At 46.2% G+C, this 18,669-nt stretch overlaps 1 protein-coding gene across 1 annotated transcript in view; it reads right to left on the bottom strand.

The window, feature by feature from the left end:
• Positions 1-18,669, bottom strand: part of LOC109877047 (dystrophin-like) — a 244,760-nt gene that overhangs the window by 25,404 nt on the left and 200,687 nt on the right. Inside the window, 8 exon segments of the mRNA XM_031813663.1 lie at positions 535-671; positions 1,499-1,610; positions 2,851-3,017; positions 4,923-5,080; positions 6,405-6,490; positions 9,134-9,335; positions 9,687-9,761; positions 10,143-10,204. Coding sequence (XP_031669523.1) covers positions 535-671; positions 1,499-1,610; positions 2,851-3,017; positions 4,923-5,080; positions 6,405-6,490; positions 9,134-9,335; positions 9,687-9,761; positions 10,143-10,204 — 999 coding nt within the window.

Here is an 18,669-nt window from a genome sequence, read left to right as displayed (position 1 = left end):
GTTAGACCTAAACCAGACCCTGTCCCTTAGGCCAGATGTTAGACCTAAACCAGCCCCTGTCCCTTAGGCCAGATGTTAGACCTAAACCAGCCCCTGTCCTGTCCCTTAGGCCAGATGTTAGACCTAAACCAGCCCCTGTCCTGTCCCTTAGGCCAGATGTTAGACCTAAACCAGCCCCAGTCCTGTCCTTTAGGCCAGATGTTAGACCTAAACCAGACCCTGTCCTGTCCCTTAGGCCAGATGTTAGACCTAAACCAGCCCCTGTCCTGTCCCTTAGGCCAGATGTTAGACCTAAACCAGACCCTGTCCTGTCCCTTAGGCCAGATGTTAGACCTAAACCAGACCCTGTCCTGTCCCTTAGGCCAGATGTTAGACCTAAACCAGACCCTGTCCCTTAGGCCAGATGTTAGACCTAAACCAGCCCCTGTCCTGTCCCTTAGGCCAGATGTTAGACCTAAACCAGCCCTGTACTGTCCCTGTGTGTGTGTGTGTGTGTGTGTGTGTGTGTGTGTGTGTGTGTGTGTCAGGACTCACGTCTCCAGGTTGTCCCCCTCCAGGATGGTCTGCACAGGGAGGTAGCCCATACGGGGGTGCTTAGCGAAGTATCGCTTGGTCCTGAATTTGTTTTTCAGTACCTTGGCAAAGTCCCTCACATCCTCCCCTGACGTAGTCTGAAACACACAGACACAGAACAAAGACCCCTTGTTCACAGTCCTAGTCTACAGATCCACAACACACAGTGACACACCCAAACACACAGACACACATAAACACACACATAGACACAGACACCCACACAGTGACACACCCAAACACACAGACACACATAAACACACACATAGACACAGACACCCACACAGTGACACACCCAAACACACAGACACACATAAACACACACATAGACACAGACGCCCACACAATGACACACACACACACACTCTGCCACACCCACACAATGACACACACACACACTCTGCCACACCCACACAATGACACACACACACACACACACACACACACACACACACACACACACACACACACACACACACACAGCCTACTTTCAGCAGTGGGCCCTGGTGAATGGAACCATACATGTTGATTCAGGTTGATGTGACTGTTGTGAAGTGGGTTTAACTGTCTGACAACCACATTCAACTGGGAGGAAAGAGACACACTGACTTCATCTTTACAGGTTCATGGAGCAAATACAGGGATTCATTTACCCTGTCAGAAATACACCACCACACACACACATGTACCCACACACACACACACACACACACACACACATGTACCCACACACACACACATGTACCCCCCCCCACACACACACATGTACCCCCCCCACACACACACATGTACCCACACACACACACACACACACACACACACATGTACACACACATGTACCCACACACACACACACACACACACACATGTACCCCCCCCCCCCCACACACACACATGTACCCACACCCACACTGTGTATACATACCGGTGTACAGTACTCCACCATGGGGTATTGCATCTTGTGTCCCTTAGCCACACGACCAGAGAAGAAGCAGCTTTGGCAGATGTCATAGTTAAAATGCTTTAAGCTTCGGTACCTGATGAAGAGAGGCAGACGGGGACAGAGGTTACACAGAGAGAGGCAGACACAGGGACAGAGGTTACACAGAGAGAGGCAGACACAGGGACAGAGGTTACACAGAGAGAGGCAGACACAGGGACAGAGGTTACACAGAGAGAGGCAGACACAGGGACAGAGGTTACACAGAGAGAGGCAGACACAGGGACAGAGGTTACACAGAGAGAGACAGACAGGGACAGAGGTTACACAGAGAGAGACAGACAGGGACAGAGGTTACACAGAGAGAGACAGACAGGGACAGAGGTTACACACAGAGAGAGGCAGACAGGGACAGAGGTTACAGAGAGAGAGGCAGATAGGGACAGAGGTTACACAGAGAGAGGCAGACAGGGACAGAGGTTACACAGAGAGAGGCAGACGGGGACAGAGGTTACACAGAGAGAGGCAGACAGGGACAGAGGTTACACACAGAGAGAGGCAGACAGGGTCAGAGGTTACACAGAGAGAGGCAGACAGGGACAGAGGTTACACAGAGAGATGTTACATAGAGAGAGGCAGACAGGGCAGGGGTTACACAGAGAGAGGCAGACGGGGACAGAGGTTACACAGAGAGAGGCAGACAGGGACAGAGGTTACACAGAGAGAGGCAGACAGGGACAGAGGTTACACACAGAGAGAGGCAGACAGGGACAGAGGTTACAGAGAGAGAGGCAGATAGGGACAGAGGTTACACAGAGAGGGGCAGACAGGGACAGAGGTTACACAGAGAGAGGCAGACGGGGACAGAGGTTACACAGAGAGAGGCAGACAGGGACAGAGGTTACACAGAGAGAGGCAGACAGGGACAGAGGTTACACAGAGAGATGTTACATAGAGAGAGGCAGACAGGGCAGGGGTTACACAGAGAGAGGCAGACGGGGACAGAGGTTACACAAAGAGAGGCAGACAGGGACAGAGGTTACACACAGAGAGAGGCAGACAGGGACGAGGTTACACAGAGAGAGGCAGACAGGGACAGAGGTTACACACAGAGAGAGGCAGACAGAGACAGAGGTTACACAGAGAGGCAGACGGGGACAGAGGTTACACAGAGAGAGAGGCAGACAGGGACAGAGGTTACACAGAGAGAGGCAGACAGAGACAGAGGTTACACAGAGAGAGGCAGACAGGGACAGAGGTTACACAGAGAGAGGCAGACGGGGACAGAGGTTACACAGAGAGGCTGTCTGTCTGTCTGTCTCTGTCTGTCTGTCTACCTGAAGCCGATGATAGGACACTCCTTGCAGATGTTACACTTGGCCTGGTGTTTGGCCGTCTCAGCAGCCGCCACACGGTGTAAGACAGGCAGCCACACCATCGACTGAGGCTCCAGACGCATCCAGTCCAGGAACATAGCAGCTTCCAGCTCTGGCTTGTTATTGGCCTGTTAGACAGGAAGTACAATACATAACCAATCAGGAACATAGCAGCCTCCAGCTCTGGCTTGTTATTGGCCTGTTAGACAGGAAGTACAATACATAACCAATCAGGAACATAGCAGCCTCCAGCTCTGGCTTGTTATTGGCCTGTTAGACAGGAAGTACAATACATAACCAATCAGGAACATAGCAGCCTCCAGCTCTGGCTTGTTATTGGCCTGTTAGACAGGAAGTACAATACATAACCAATCAGGAACATAGCAGCCTCCAGCTCTGGCTTGTTATTGGCCTGTTAGACAGGAAGTACAATACATAACCAATCAGGAACATAGCAGCTTCCAGCTCTGGCTTGTTATTGGCCTGTTAGACAGGAAGTACAATACATAACCAATCAGGAATATAGCAGCTTCCAGCTCTGGCTTGTTATTGGCCTGTTAGACAGGAAGTACAATACATAACCAATCAGGAACATAGCAGCTTCCAGCTCTGGCTTGTTATTGGCCTGTTAGACAGGAAGTACAATACATAACCAATCAGGAACATAGCAGCTTCCAGCTCTGGCTTGTTATTGGCCTGTTAGACAGGAAGTACAATACATAACCAATCAGGAACATAGCAGCCTCCAGCTCTGGCTTGTTATTGGCCTGTTAGACAGGAAGTACAATACATAACATGGTTTGACTAACAGGACAAACCAGTGGGTTTTACAGTCTAAATATGTATAAGTTATGTATAAAGGGTTATATTACACTAGAACAAACAAGTTTAAAATAATACTGAACTACAAACTCTCAGGCTACTGTTTTCTCCAGGGGTTTTCCATTCCTCTCTACATATTGTCCCATGGACATATTTACTGCTGGGTACTGATGCAGTGATGACTGTAGAGAAGTTATTTCCACTGGCTGACAGATGGACCATAGATTACAGATCACCATAGAGTAATAGATTTACTGTGGCTAACACATTCGGTATGGTGATTCACTATAGCTAGCAGGCTAACAGATGTACTTTGGCTAACATAGACAGCAGGGTAACAGATGTACTGTGGCTAACACATTCGGTATGGTGATTCACTATAGCTAGAAGGCTAACAGATGTACTTTGGCTAACATAGCCACCAGGCTAACATATATACTCTGGCTAACACATTCAATATGTTGTTTCATTAGGCTATAGCTAGCAGGCTAACATAGATATCAGGCTAAAAAATATGTACTTTGGCTAACCTAGCTAGCAGGCTAACATATGTACTTTGGCATTCATAGCTAGCAGGCTAACATGTGTTATTTGGCTAACCTAGCTAGCAGGCTAACATATGTACTTTGGCTAACATAGCTAGTAGGTTAACATATGTTCTTTGGCTAACATAGCTAGCAGGCTAACATATGTTCTTTGGCTAACATAGCTAGCAGGCTAACATGTGTTATTTGGCTAACATAGCTAGCAGGCTAACAGATGTACTTTGGCTAAATTGGCTGCTGTGGATCATCTAGAAAGATGATTCCAACTCAGATCTTCCCAGCAGTCCTGTCTGATGTCCTTCTTTATTCCTATTTTTTATTATAATATTTCTTTGTATGGTATTTTCAGAGTACAATGTATAGACCTACTGATTAACAGCAAATGACTCTCTCTACCTAAAGAGACACTTTGTCAGACATTTTCCCACAGTGCACAGAATGGTTACCCATTAAATGCATGTGATCTGCAGAATGTGCTTAGCACAGTAGTGTGGAATGTGAGGTAGTTTATACGCCTGTATGTTATATGTACGTTGTTTGCATGTGGGTATGTATGTGTGTGTGTGTAAGCATGTGTGCGTGAGTGAGTGCATGTGTGTATGTGCGTCTGTGTGTGTGTGTGTGTGTGTGTGCATAGCGAGGACCACAGCTACTAGCTTCACATACAAACTGGAAGCAGCTGCGGACGCTGGGCTCGATGTTGGAGCCCCCGAAGGAGGCCACCTCTCCCAGCTGACGGGGGATCTGGATGGAATCATGGAGGAGAAGACCCAGCCTCCGCTGGTCACAGAACCCTGTTGCACTGGCTACCTGGCGGAACAGGACTGGTAGAGGTGGGGGAGGGAGAGAGGGAGGGAGGTAAATACCCAAGTCAAGAGATACATACTAACATACTAACATACTAGACCACATGGATACTGTCTCTATATACTAGTTATACTAACATACTAACAGACTAGACCACATGGATACTGTCTCTATATACTAGTTATACTAACAGACTAGACCACATGGATACTGTCTCTATATACTAGTTATACTAACAGACTAGACCACATGGATACTGTCTCTATATATTAGTTATACTAGTTATACTAACAGACTTGACCACATGGATACTGTCTCTATATACTAGTTATACTAGTTATACTAACAGACTTGACCACATGGATACTGTCTCTATATACTAGTTATACTAGTTATACTAACAGACTAGACCACATGGATACTGTCTCTATATACTAGTTATACTAACAGACTAGACCACATGGATACTGTCTCTATATACTAGTTATACTAACAGACTAGACCACATGGATACTGTCTCTATATACTAGTTATACTAGTTATACTAACATACTAGACCACATGGATACTGTCTCTATATACTAGTTATACTAGTTATACTAACAGACTAGACCACATGGATACTGTCTCTATATACTAGTTATACTAACAGACTAGACCACATGGATGCTGTCTCTATATACTAGTTATACTAACAGACTAGACCACATGGATACTGTCTCTATACACTAGTTATACTATTTATACTAACAGACTAGACCACATGGATACTGTCTCTATACACTAGTTATACTAGTTATACTAACAGACTAGACCACATGGATACTGTCTCTATATACTAGTTATACTAGTTATACTAACAGACTAGACCACATGGATACTGTCTCTATATATTAGTTATACTATTTATACTAACAGACTAGACCACATGGATACTGTCTCTATATACTAGTTATACTAGTTATACTAACAGACTAGACCACATGGATACTGTCTCTATATATTAGTTATACTATTTATACTAACAGACTAGACCACATGGATACTGTCTCTATACACTAGTTATACTAACATACTAACAGACTAGACCACATGGATACTGTCTCTATATACTAGTTATACTAACAGACTAGACCACATGGATACTGTCTCTATATACTAGTTATACTAGTTATACTAACAGACTAGACCACATGGATACTGGCAGGTGAGGTAATATATAGATCAGTCACTACTTACATCTGTATTTGTCCTCCAGGTGAGGTAATATATAGATCAGTCACTACTTACATCTGTATTTGTCCTCCAGGTGTGGTAATATATAGATCAGTCACTACTTACATCTGTATTTGTCCTCCAGGTGTGCTTTGCAGAGTGAGATGATGCCGGTTTTGAAGGACAGAGTTCTGATTTTTCCACTTCTTCCTCTGTGAAACCAATCAATCATATCAATAAATTAGATCAATCAATCATATCAATATATCATATGTCAATCAATCATGTAAATCAATCATGTCAATCAATCATGTCAATCAATCATATAAATCAATCAGATACTCATCAATCAGTGTAGTTAGGGACGTGTCGTTAGGGACGTGTTGTTAAGTACGTGTCGTTAGGGACGTGTCGTTAAGTACGTGTCGTTAGGGACGTGTCGTTAAGTACGTGTCGTTAGGGACGTGTCGTTAAGTACGTGTCGTTAAGTACGTTTCGTTAAGTACGTGTCGATAGGGGCGTGTTGTTAAGTACGTGTCGATAGGGACGTGTCGATAGGGACGTGTCGTTAAGTACGTGTCGATAGGGAAATGTGTCGATAGGGACGTGTCGATAGGGACGTGTCGTTAAGTACGTGTCGATAGGAACGTGTCGTTAAATACGTGTCGTTAGGGACGTGTCGATAGGGACGTGTCGTTAAGTACGTGTCGTTAGGGACGTGTCGTTAAGTACGTGTCGATAGGGACGTGTCGTTAAGTACGTGTCGATAGGGACGTGTCGTTAAGTACGTGTCGTTAAAACTTCTTATGGCTGCAGGGGCAGTATTGAGTAGCTTGGATGAATAAGGTGCCCAGAGTAAACGGACTGCTCCTCAGTCCCAGTTGCTAATATATGCATAGTATTATTAGTATTCGATAGAAAACACTCTGAAGTTTCTAAAACTGTTTGAATGATGTCTGTGAGTATAACTGAACTCATATGGAAGGCAAAAACCTGAGAAGAAATCCAAACAGGAAGTGAGAAATCTGAGGTTGGTCGATTTTCAACCCAGCCCCTATTGAATACACAGTGGGATATTGATCAAGTTGCACTTCCACTAGATGTCAACCGTCTTTAGAAATTTGAATGAGGCTTCTACTGTGTTGTGGAGCCGACATTTATAATGAGTATTTCTAAAAAATGAATGTAATTTTTTTTTTAAATGGCTCTCTGCAATATCACCGGATGTTTTTGGAACTAGTGAACGTAACGCGCCAATGTATACTGAGATTTTTTTAATATAAATATGAACTTTATCAAACAAAACATACATGTATTGTGTAACATGAAGTCATATGAGTGTCATCTGATGAAGATCATCAAAGGTTAGTGATTAATTTTATCTATTTGTGCTTTTTGTGACTTTGTGCTTTTTTGTGACCTAACATAACCGTTTGTGGTGCTTTCGCTGTAAAGCCTATTTGAAATCGGACACTGTGGTGGGATTAACAACAAGACTACCTTTAAAACGCTATAAGATACATGTATATTTGAGAAATTTTAATTATGAGATTTCTGTTGTTTTGAATTTGGCGCCCTGCACTTTCACTGGCTGTTGTCATATCGATCCCGTTAACGGGATTTCAACCCTAAGAAGTTTTAAGTACGTGTCGATAGGGACATGTCGTTATGGACGTGTCGTTAACCTCTTGAACCTCGGGGGGCAGTATTTCATTTTTGGATGAAAAACGTTCCCGTTTTAAACAAGATATTTTGTCACGAAAAGATTCTCGACTATGCATGTAATTGACAGCTTTGGAAAGAAAACACTGACGTTTCCAAAACTGCAAAGATATTGTCTGTGAGTGCCACAGAACTAATGCTACAGGCGAAACCAAGATGAAATTTCATACAGGAAGTGAGCCAGATTTTGGAGGCGCTGTGTTCCAATGTCTCCTTATATGGCTGTGAATGCGCAAGGAATGAGCCTCCACTTTCTGTCGTTTCCCCAAGGTGTTTGCAGCATTGTGACGTATTTGTAGGCATATCATTGGAAGATTGACCATAAGAGACTACATTTACCAGGTGTCCGCCCGGTGTCCTCCGTCGAAACTATTGCGTAATCTCCAGGTGCGTGCATTTTTCCATTTTGAACAGAGGAGAAACCAAACTGCAACGAGTGATTTATCATCGAATAGATATGTGAAAAACACCTTGAGGATTGATTCTAAACAACGTTTGCCATGTTTCTGTCGATATTATGGAGCTAATTTGGAAAAAAGTTTGCGTTGTAATGACTGAATTTTCGGGGGGTTTTCTTAGCCAAACGTGATGAACAAAACGGAGCGATTTCTCCTACACAAATAATATTTTTGGGAAAACTGAACATTTGCTATCTAACTGAGAGTCTCATCATTGAAAACATCCGAAGTTCTTCAAAGGTAAATTATTTTATTTGAATGCTTTTCTTGTTTTTGTGAAAATGTTGCCTGCTGAATGCTAGGCTTAATGCTATGCTAGCTATCAATACTCTTACACAAATGCTTGTGTAGCTATGGTTGAAAAGCATTTTTTGAAAATCTGAGATGACAGTGTTGTTAACAAAAGGCTAAGCTTGTGAGCCAATATATTTATTTCATTTCATTTGCAATTTTCATGAATAGTTAACGTTGCGTTATGGTAATGAGCTTGAGGCTATAATTACGCTCCCGGATACAGGATTGCTCGTCGCAACAGGTTAAGTACGTGTCGTTAAGTACGTGTCGTTAGGTACGTGTCGTTAGGGACGTGTCGTTAAGTACGTGTTGTTAGGGGCGTGTCGTTAAGTACGTGTCGTTAGGGACGTGTCGTGAGTGTTGTGTGTGTCCTATACGTACGTGTCATAAACATTGAGCAGCCAGTTGAGACACATGTCGACACACAGCGGGACGTTGACCAGGTTCCCATGCTGCTGGTCCAGTTTCTCATAGAGGCTGGTCAGACACGTCATCACCTGCATGATGTCCATCAGATGCTCATTCTGCTTCAGGCCATGCTGCTCAAAGACCTCACACGCTGCGGGCATACCCAGGAGGTCCACTGGAGAGGAGAGGAGGGAGGGAGTTGAGTTGAGATGAGGGAGGGGAGAGAGGAGAGGATGAGATGAGGGAGGGATGGAGGAGAGAGGAGATGAGGGAGAGATGGAGGGGAGGATGAGGGAGGGGAGAGAGGAGAGGATGAGATGATGGAGGAGGAGAGAGGAGTGGAGGAGATGAGGGAGGGAGTTGAGATGAGGGAGGGGAGAGGATGAGGGAGGGGAGAGAGGAGAGGATGAGATGATGGAGAGAGGAGTGGAGGAGATGAGGGAGGGAGTTGAGATGAGAGAGGAGAGGAGAGGTTGAGATGAGGGAGGGATGGAGGGCGGTGACACTGTGAGAGGGTTAGACTTACGACACAGAGCTTTCTGCAGGCGTCTCAGCTTCATGGCTGTCCGGTAGGCTGAGAAACGCACGTTGTTCAGGTCGGCTGCAGAGACGCATGGAGAGACAGTAAAACTAAACACAGTGTATCTCCATCCAGAACCAGCCATTGGTCCTGCTACTGGACTTGATGTCGCTCGCTCACACTATTGGTCCAATACACTTGTAAAGAGCTAGGGTTGCAAAACTCCGGAAACTTTCAATAAATTCTCTGATTTTCCCGAAATCCTGGTTGGAGGATTCCCGGAATCAGAAGGGAATGAGCAGGAAATCCAACCGGGATGTTTTTGGAAAACAGGGAATTTATTGAAAGTTGACTGAGTTTTGCAACCCTATACAGGGCAAACCTAATCAAGTACATCTGAAATAGGTCCTACTTGACAAAGGTTCAATTTGTCTGTTGGTCCACTGTATGTAGACCTCTTACCCAGAGACTGGTAGAGGTCGGCCATCTTGGGATGGTCCCAGCATGTTGTCTGTGTCTGGTGGCTGAAGGAGAGGTCAGGAGAATAAAGAGGTCAATACAACCTGGCCCGTGCACAGATACTTTGGGGTCCAAAAAGGTTTTCCTGCAACAGCTCGTTAAGCAATTATGACTTTGATCATTTAGTTCCATAGAAGCAATAGAGGGACACATCTTAAAGGCAAATTAAATGACACAAATAAAAATCCCTTAGTCTCAAAGGCTTCAGTCTTATTTACTAGAATAATCCTACCATATGCTACAGTTACCACGACGACTTACAGGCAGTGAGCTCAGAACAACAACATGTATACAACAAACAAATATCAGTGTGTGAATTTCTACCACCACCCAAAAGGACACTTTGGAGATTGGAAGGGCAAAGGGGCATGTGCTCTGCTCAGGTAGAGCCCTATCTGTCCACGTGCCTGAATATACACACACACACAGCGCAAGGGACGTGTTGACTGCAAAGAGTACACAAAGGGGTTATATCACATGTGACGCCGTGTACACCTGATTGTGTGTGTGGGGTGAAGCAAGGTGAAGCAGGGTAAAGGGACCAGGGAAGACAGTGATGGTCCTGTGAGGTGAAGCAGGGTAAAGGGACCAGGGAAGACAGTGATGGGTCCTGTGAGGTGAAGCAGGGTAAAGGGACCAGGGAAGACAGTGATGGGTCCTGTGAGGTGAAGCAGGGTAAAGGGACCAGGGAAGACAGTGATGGTCCTGTGAGGTGAAGCAGGGTAAAGGGACCAGGGAAGACAGTGATGTCCTGTGGGGTGAAGCAGGGTAAAGGGACCAGGGAAGACAGTGATGGGTCCTGTGAGGTGAAGCAGGGTAAAGGGACCAGGGAAGACAGTGATGGGTCCTGTAGGGTGAAGCAGGGTGAAGGGACCAGGGAAGACAGTAAAGACAGTGATGGGTCCTGTGAGGTGAAGCAGGGTAAAGGGACCAGGGAAGACAGTGATGGGCCCTGTGGGGTGAAGCAGGGTAAAGGGACCAGGGAAGACAGTGATGGGTCCTGTGGGGTGAAGCAGGGTAAAGGGACCAGGGAAGACAGTGATGGTCCTGTGGGGTGAAGCAGGGTAAAGGGACCAGGGAAGACAGTGATGGGTCCTATGGGGTGAAGCAGGGTGAAGGGACCAGGGAAGACAGTGAAGAAAGTGATGGGTCCTGTGGGGTGAAGCAGGGTAAAGGGACCAGGGAAGACAGTGATGGGTCCTGTGGGGTGAAGCAGGGTAAAGGGACCAGGGAAGACAGTGATGGGTCCTGTGGGGTGAAGCAGGGTAAAGGGACCAGGGAAGACAGTGATGGGTCCTGTGGGGTGAAGCAGGGTAAAGGGACCAGGGAAGACAGTGATGGGTCCTATGGGGTGAAGCAGGGTGAAGGGACCAGGGAAGACAGTGAAGACAGTGATGGGTCCTGTGGGGTGAAGCAGGGTAAAGGGACCAGGGAAGACAGTGATGGGTCCTGTGGGGTGAAGCAGGGTAAAGGGACCAGGGAAGACAGTGATGGGTCCTGTGGGGTGAAGCAGGGTAAAGGGACCAGGGAAGACAGTGATGGGTCCTGTGGGGTGAAGCAGGGTAAAGGGACCAGGGAAGACAGTGATGGGTCCTGTGGGGTGAAGCAGGGTAAAGGGACCAGGGAAGACAGTGATGGGTCCTGTGGGGTGAAGCAGGGTAAAGGGACCAGGGAAGACAGTTATGGGTCCTGTGGGGTGAAGCAGGGTAAAGGGACCAGGGAAGACAGTGATGGGTCCTATGGGGTGAAGCAGGGTAAAGGGACCAGGGAAGACAGTGATGGGTCCTGTAGGGTGAAGCAGGGTAAAGGGACCAGGGAAGACAGTGATGGGTCCTGTGGGGTGAAGCAGGGTAAAGGGACCAGGGAAGACAGTAAAGACAGTGGGTGATGGTTCCTGCATTCCAAACACCACTCAGACTAAAACTCACAGCATGACCCTCTCTCACCTTGGCAACGAGGACAGCCGCTGCTGGCTCCACTGGAGTGAGTGTGTGTGTGTGTGTGTGTGTGTGTGTGTGTGTGTGTGTGTGTGTGTGTGTGTGTGTGTGTGTGTGTGTGTGTGTGTGTGTGTGTGTGTGTGTGTGTGTGTGTGTGTGTGTGTGTGTGTGCGGCGGAAGTTAAAACTGGCTAGCTGTTATATAATTCCACCTGCTTTTACAGTGACTCTGTGTCAGATCACTTAGTCTAGCCAAAGTGTTAGCTACTAGTTACAGTACTACCTCTCTCCTCTCCTCCACCTGTCCTCTCTTCCACCTCCTTCTCCACATTACCTCCTCCACTTCTCGTCTCTTCCTCCTTTCCTCTCTTCTCCTTTCCTCTCTTCCACCTCCTCCACCTCTCCCCTCTTCCTCCTTTCCTCTCTTCTCCTCTCTTGCACCTCCTTCTCCACATTACCTCCTCCTCCACCTCTCCTCTCTTCCTCCTTTCCTCTCCTCCACCTCTCCTCTCTTCCTCCTTTCCTCTCTTCCTCCTTTCCTCTCTTCCACCTCCTTCTCCACATTACCTCCTCCTCCTCCACCTCTCCCCTCTTCCTCCTTTCCTCTCCTCTCTTGCACCTCCTTCTCCACATTACCTCCTCCTCCACCTCTCCTCTTCCTCCTCTCCTCTCTTCCACCTCCTTCTCCACATGACCTCCTCCTCCACCTCTCTTCCACCTCTCCTCTCTTCTACCTCCTCCACATTACCTCCTCCACCTCTCTTCCTCCTCTCCTCTCGTCTTTTCCACCTCTCCTCTCTTCCTCCACCTCTCTTCCTCCTCTCCTCTCTTCCACCTCCTCCTCTCCATTCCTCTCTCCTCCTATATCTCCCATCCTCCCACCTACTCCTCACCACTGCTGCCAGCTCAAAGCAGATTGGAGAAATGTGTGTGACCAAAATAGAGCAGGAGTGGGTAAGAGAGTGTATGAGGAAGTGTGTGGAGACGTGATGCGTCAGAAGGCTTAGACAAGAAGTCAAGTCAATGTTACGTCCCAAATTACCCTTTATTGTGCACTCCTTTTGACCAAGAGGGAATAGGGTGTCATTTGGGACGCATATTAAACAAATCAAAATATATTATATATATATATATATATATATATATGAGATTCTTCTAAGTAGCCACCCTTTGCCTTGATGACAGCGTTGCACACTCTTGGCATTCTCTCAATCAGTTTCATCTGGAATGTTTTTCTAACAGTTTTGAAGGAGTTCCCACATATGCTGAGCACTTGTTGGGATGCTTTCCCTTCACTCTGCGGTGCAACTCATCCCAAACCATCTCAATTCGGTTGAGGTCGGGTGGTTGTGGAGGCCAGGTCATCTGATGCAGCACTCCGTCACTCGCCATCACTCGGTTTTTGCGACTTGAGGAAACTTTCAAAGTTCTTCATGTCTTAAAGTAATGATGGACTGTCGTTTCTCTTTGCTTACTTGAGCTGTTCTTTCCATAACATGGACTTGGTCTTTTACCAAATAAGGCTCTCTTCTGTATACCACCCCTACCTTGTAACAACACAACTGATTGGCTCAAACACATTAAAAAGTAAAGACATTCCACAAATGAACTTTTAACAAATCACACCTGTTAATTGAAATTCATTCCAGGTGGCTATCTCATGAAGCTGGTTGAGAGAATGGCAAGAGTGTGCAAAGCTGTCATCAAGGCAACGGGTGGCTACCAATGTGATGGAGGAAACACCGTCCAACTGGCAACCGTGTCAGTGTGCATACGCCCACGCCACCACAGAAGGCGCTAGCGCACGATGGTACAAGGACATCCCAGCAGGCCCTCCCCTAACCCGGACGACGCTGGGCCAAACCCTCCCCTAACCCGGACCACGCTGGGCCAAACCCTCCCCTAACCCGGACCACGCTGGGCCAAACCCTCCCCTAACCCAGACGACGCTGGGCCAAACCCTCCCCTAACCCGGACGACGCTGGGTCAAATGTGCGCCGCCTCTTGGAGCCGGTCGCGGCTGGCTGCGACACAGCCCGAGATCGAACCCGGATCTGTAGTGAAGCCTTAGACCGTTGCGACACAGCCCAAAATCGAACCCGGATCTGTAGTGACGCCTTAGACCGCTGCGCCACTCGGGAGGCCCCTTCCATAGTATGTTGATTAACCTGGTTGTGCATGTAACAAAATCTTCTGCTGGCACACCCTGGCTATATAATGGTGTTATCTCACCAGCATTTAGGCTAAGTAACAGAACACCATCCTTGACTTGAAGGTGTGTCTCAGTGTATATGCATGATGTCATAGCCACGCCTTCTATAAAATGATACTAGCCAATCCCCCCTTGTAACCAGGTTGTCACATAGAGGTGGAAAGACATCTTCCACAAGGCAGGCCTTGTAGTCTACACTAATATGAAACACACCAGTACTAGTCATTCACATCACTATGAAGTGGAGAGTAATCCCAGCAGGCATTTCCAGGAAGAGACTGATCCTCTCACCAATTCTATTTTTAAACATTCTATCAATTCTATGTTTATTCATGTCATTGTTATTAAAAGACCAGGCCAGAGTGAATGACTGAATGGTTTCCATAGTGACTATACTGTAGCTGGAGTGTTCATGTTGCACTAGTACTCTACTAATACTCTAGACTAGTGTAGCCTATAGGCTATGTTCTAAATTATAACCTGGCTGGTTCCAGGCCTGAATGCTGATTGGCTGACAGTCGACTGTATACCCAGGTATGACATTTATTTTTACTGCTCTAACTACGTTGGTAACCAGTTTATAATATCAATAAGGAACCTCGGGGGTTTGTGGTATATTTTTTATATTTAATTTTTTATTTCACCTTTATTTAACCAGGTAGGCTAGTTGAGAACACCTTTATTTAACCAGGTAGGCTAGTTGAGAACACCTTTATTTAACCAGGTAGGCTAGTTGAGAACACCTTTATTTAACCAGGTAGGCTAGTTGAGAACACCTTTATTTAACCAGGTAGGCTAGTTGAGAACACCTTTATTTAACCAGGTAGGCTAGTTGAGAACACCTTTATTTAACCAGGTAGGCTAGTTGAGAACACCTTTATTTAACCAGGTAGGCTAGTTGAGAACACCTTTATTTAACCAGGTAGGCTAGTTGAGAACACCTTTATTTAACCAGGTAGGCTAGTTGAGAACACCTTTATTTAACCAGGTAGGCTAGTTGAGAACACCTTTATTTAACCAGGTAGGCTAGTTGAGAACACCTTTATTTAACCAGGTAGGCTAGTTGAGAACACCTTTATTTAACCAGGTAGGCTAGTTGAGAACACCTTTATTTAACCAGGTAGGCTAGTTGAGAACACCTTTATTTAACCAGGTAGGCTAGTTGAGAACACCTTTATTTAACCAGGTAGGCTAGTTGAGAACACCTTTATTTAACCAGGTAGGCTAGTTGAGAACACCTTTATTTAACCAGGTAGGCTAGTTGAGAACACCTTTATTTAACCAGGTAGGCTAGTTGAGAACACCTTTATTTAACCAGGTAGGCTAGTTGAGAACACCTTTATTTAACCAGGTAGGCTAGTTGAGAACACCTTTATTTAACCAGGTAGGCTAGTTGAGAACACCTTTATTTAACCAGGTAGGCTAGTTGAGAACAAGTTCTCATTTGCAACTGCGACCTGGCCAAGATAAAGCATAGCAGTGTGAACAGACACACCGCTATGGGCAATGTACCACGGCTAAGGGCTGTGTCCAGGCACTCTGCGTTGTGTTGTGCCTAAGAACAGCCCTTAGCCGTGGTATATTGGCCATATACCACAAACCCCCGAGGTGCCTTATTGCTTAAGTGGCTCTTTTGACCCCAACCCTGTTTTGAGGACCACCTTACACCAAGACAGATGTGAGAACACATGACCAGCTGTTATGTCTAGTCTAACTCTAAAATAACAGTTAACTAGCTGTTATGTCTAGTCTAACTCTAAAATAACAGTTAACCAGCTGGTATGTCTAGTCTAACTCTAAAATAACAGTTAACCAGCTGTTATGTCTAGTCTAACTGTAAAATAACAGTTAACCAGCTGTTATGTCTAGTCTAACTCTAAAATAACAGTTAACCAGCTGGTATGTCTATTCTAACTCTAAAATAACAGCAGTGTAATGATCCTAATAAACCTGCCATGCAAACTGTAGCTACTGTGAGACTAGAGCATGTGTGTGTGTGTGTAGCAGCACACTAGAGCTAGAGAGAGATTCATTATTCATGCTGTGTCCTTTCTGTGACCAGGAATCTGTGTCTCATTGAGATGTCAACCTCTTTTACTAGAAAGACCTGCCTGCCTGTCTGCCCGCTGTAATCCAGTAGGCCTCCTGTCTGCCCACTGTAATCCAGTAGGCCTCCTGTCTGCCCACTGTAATCCAGTAGGCCTCCTGTCTGCCCACTGTAACCCAGTAGGTCTTCTGTCTGCCCGCTGTAATCCAGTAGGTCTCCTGTCTGCCAGCTGTAATCCAGTAGGCCTCCTGTCTGCCCACTGTAACCCAGTAGGTCTCCTGTCTGCCCGCTGTAATCCAGTAGGTCTCCTGTCTGCCCGCTGTAATCCAGTAGGTCTCCTGTCTGCCATCTGTAATCCAGTAGGTTTCCTGTCTGCTGTAATCCAGTAGGTCTCCTGTCTGCTGTAATCCAGTAGGTCTCCTGTCTGCTGTAATCCAGTAGGTCTCCTGTCTGCTGTAATCCAGTAGGTCTCCTGTCTGCTGTAATCCAGTAGGTCTCCTGTCTGCTGTAATCCAGTAGGTTTCCTGTCTGTTGTAATCCAGTAGGTCTCCTGTCTGCTGTAATCCAGTAGGTCTCCTGTCTGCTGTAATCCAGTAGGTCTCCTGTCTGTTGTAATCCAGTAGGTCTCCTGTCTGTTGTAATCCAGTAGGTCTCCTGTCTGCTGTAATCCAGTAGGTTTCCTGTCTGTTGTACATATTGGATCTGCTGCTGCTACTGCTGAGGTGAAACTCTTGTCAACTATCCAGAGCTTGTTTTAATCCAAGATCATCATGTAACATATTTTTTATTTTATTTAACTGGGCAAGTCAGTTAAGAACAAATTCTTATTTACAATGACGGCCTACACCGGCCAAACCCGGACGATGCTGGGCCAATTGTGCGCCGCCCTATGGGACTCTCAATCACGGCCGGTTGTGATACAGCTTGGATTCGAACCAGGGTCTGTAGTGTCGCTGTTAGCACTGAGATGCATTAGACCGCTGCTTTTTGGAGTGTGTCAAGATCATCATGTAACCAAGTGGTTTCCAACCGGGGATACTAGGACTCTGGGGGGTACTAGGACTCTTGGGGGTACCAGGACTCTTGGGGGTACTAGGACTCTTGGGGGTACTAGGACTCTTGGGGGTACTAGGACTCTTGACGGTACTAGGACTCTTGACGGTACTAGGACTCTTGGGGGTACTTGGCCTTTCCACACGGGCTACTTGAGATGACTCGTGAGACCATAGACCTACTGGTAAAATGCACATGAGGGGGTACTCCAGGTGTACTCCAGGCAGAGCAGAATTCAGTTGGTGGAACAGTAACCGAAAAAGGGTGGGAACCACAGATGTAACCTTTCCAAGGCTTTTTGTTTTGGGTACTTGCAGGTGCAACCACACTTGAAGTGTGTCACTGTGGGGTGAAGCATCATTTACCTGGTAATAATGCAGTATGAATGGAGACTGAGAGGTAACTATTAGCATGGCCGCGGGAAGATGTTTTGCCATGGAGGGAGGGGGGGGGGTTTCTCCACTGTACTGGAGTAATAAAGGCCTGGTGCAATAATTTGGTGAAATTATAAAATACAATTACTATTTAATAAATAGTGATTTACCAGTTCTACAACCCCCTCAGCACCCCTACTTCCTACGACTAGGAACACAGGACCACCTTCCCATTGTCTAGTGTGATCAAACAGCCTTTAGGGAAACAAAGTAGTTCCTGTTTTAAAGAATCCCAAAGAAAGATAAGTCCTTATTGAGTCATTTATATGCAATAACCAATTGACCATGTCATTTTAAAGTGAGTGTGTAAAATAAACTAAATGTCATCCTAGCAGTCAGCTCCACCAGCCGAAGACCACACCCATGTGAGAGACCACACCCATGTGAGAGACCACACCCATGTGAGAGACCACACCCATGTGAGACCACACTATTGTGAGAGACCACACCCATGTGAGAGACCACATCCATGTGAGAGACCACATCCATGACCACAACCATGTGAGAGACCACAACCATGTGAGAGACCACACCCATGTGAGAGACCACATCCATGTGAGAGACCACATCCATGTGAGAGACCACACCCATGTCCACATCCATGTGAGAGACCACACCCATGTCCACATCCATGTGAGAGACCACACCCATGTCCACATCCATGTGAGAGACCACATCCATGTGAGAGACCACACCCATGTGAGAGACCACACCCATGTCCACATCCATGTGAGAGACCACGTCCATAGACATGTGAGAGACCATACCCTCAAAATGTGTTCAGGTAA

This window comes from Oncorhynchus kisutch, unplaced genomic scaffold, assembly GCF_002021735.2.
Source record: "Oncorhynchus kisutch isolate 150728-3 unplaced genomic scaffold, Okis_V2 Okis05a-Okis16b_hom, whole genome shotgun sequence".
NCBI lineage: Eukaryota > Metazoa > Chordata > Actinopteri > Salmoniformes > Salmonidae > Oncorhynchus > Oncorhynchus kisutch.
Note: the sequence above shows the minus strand (reverse complement) of the source record. Positions and strands in the feature narration are given on the sequence as shown.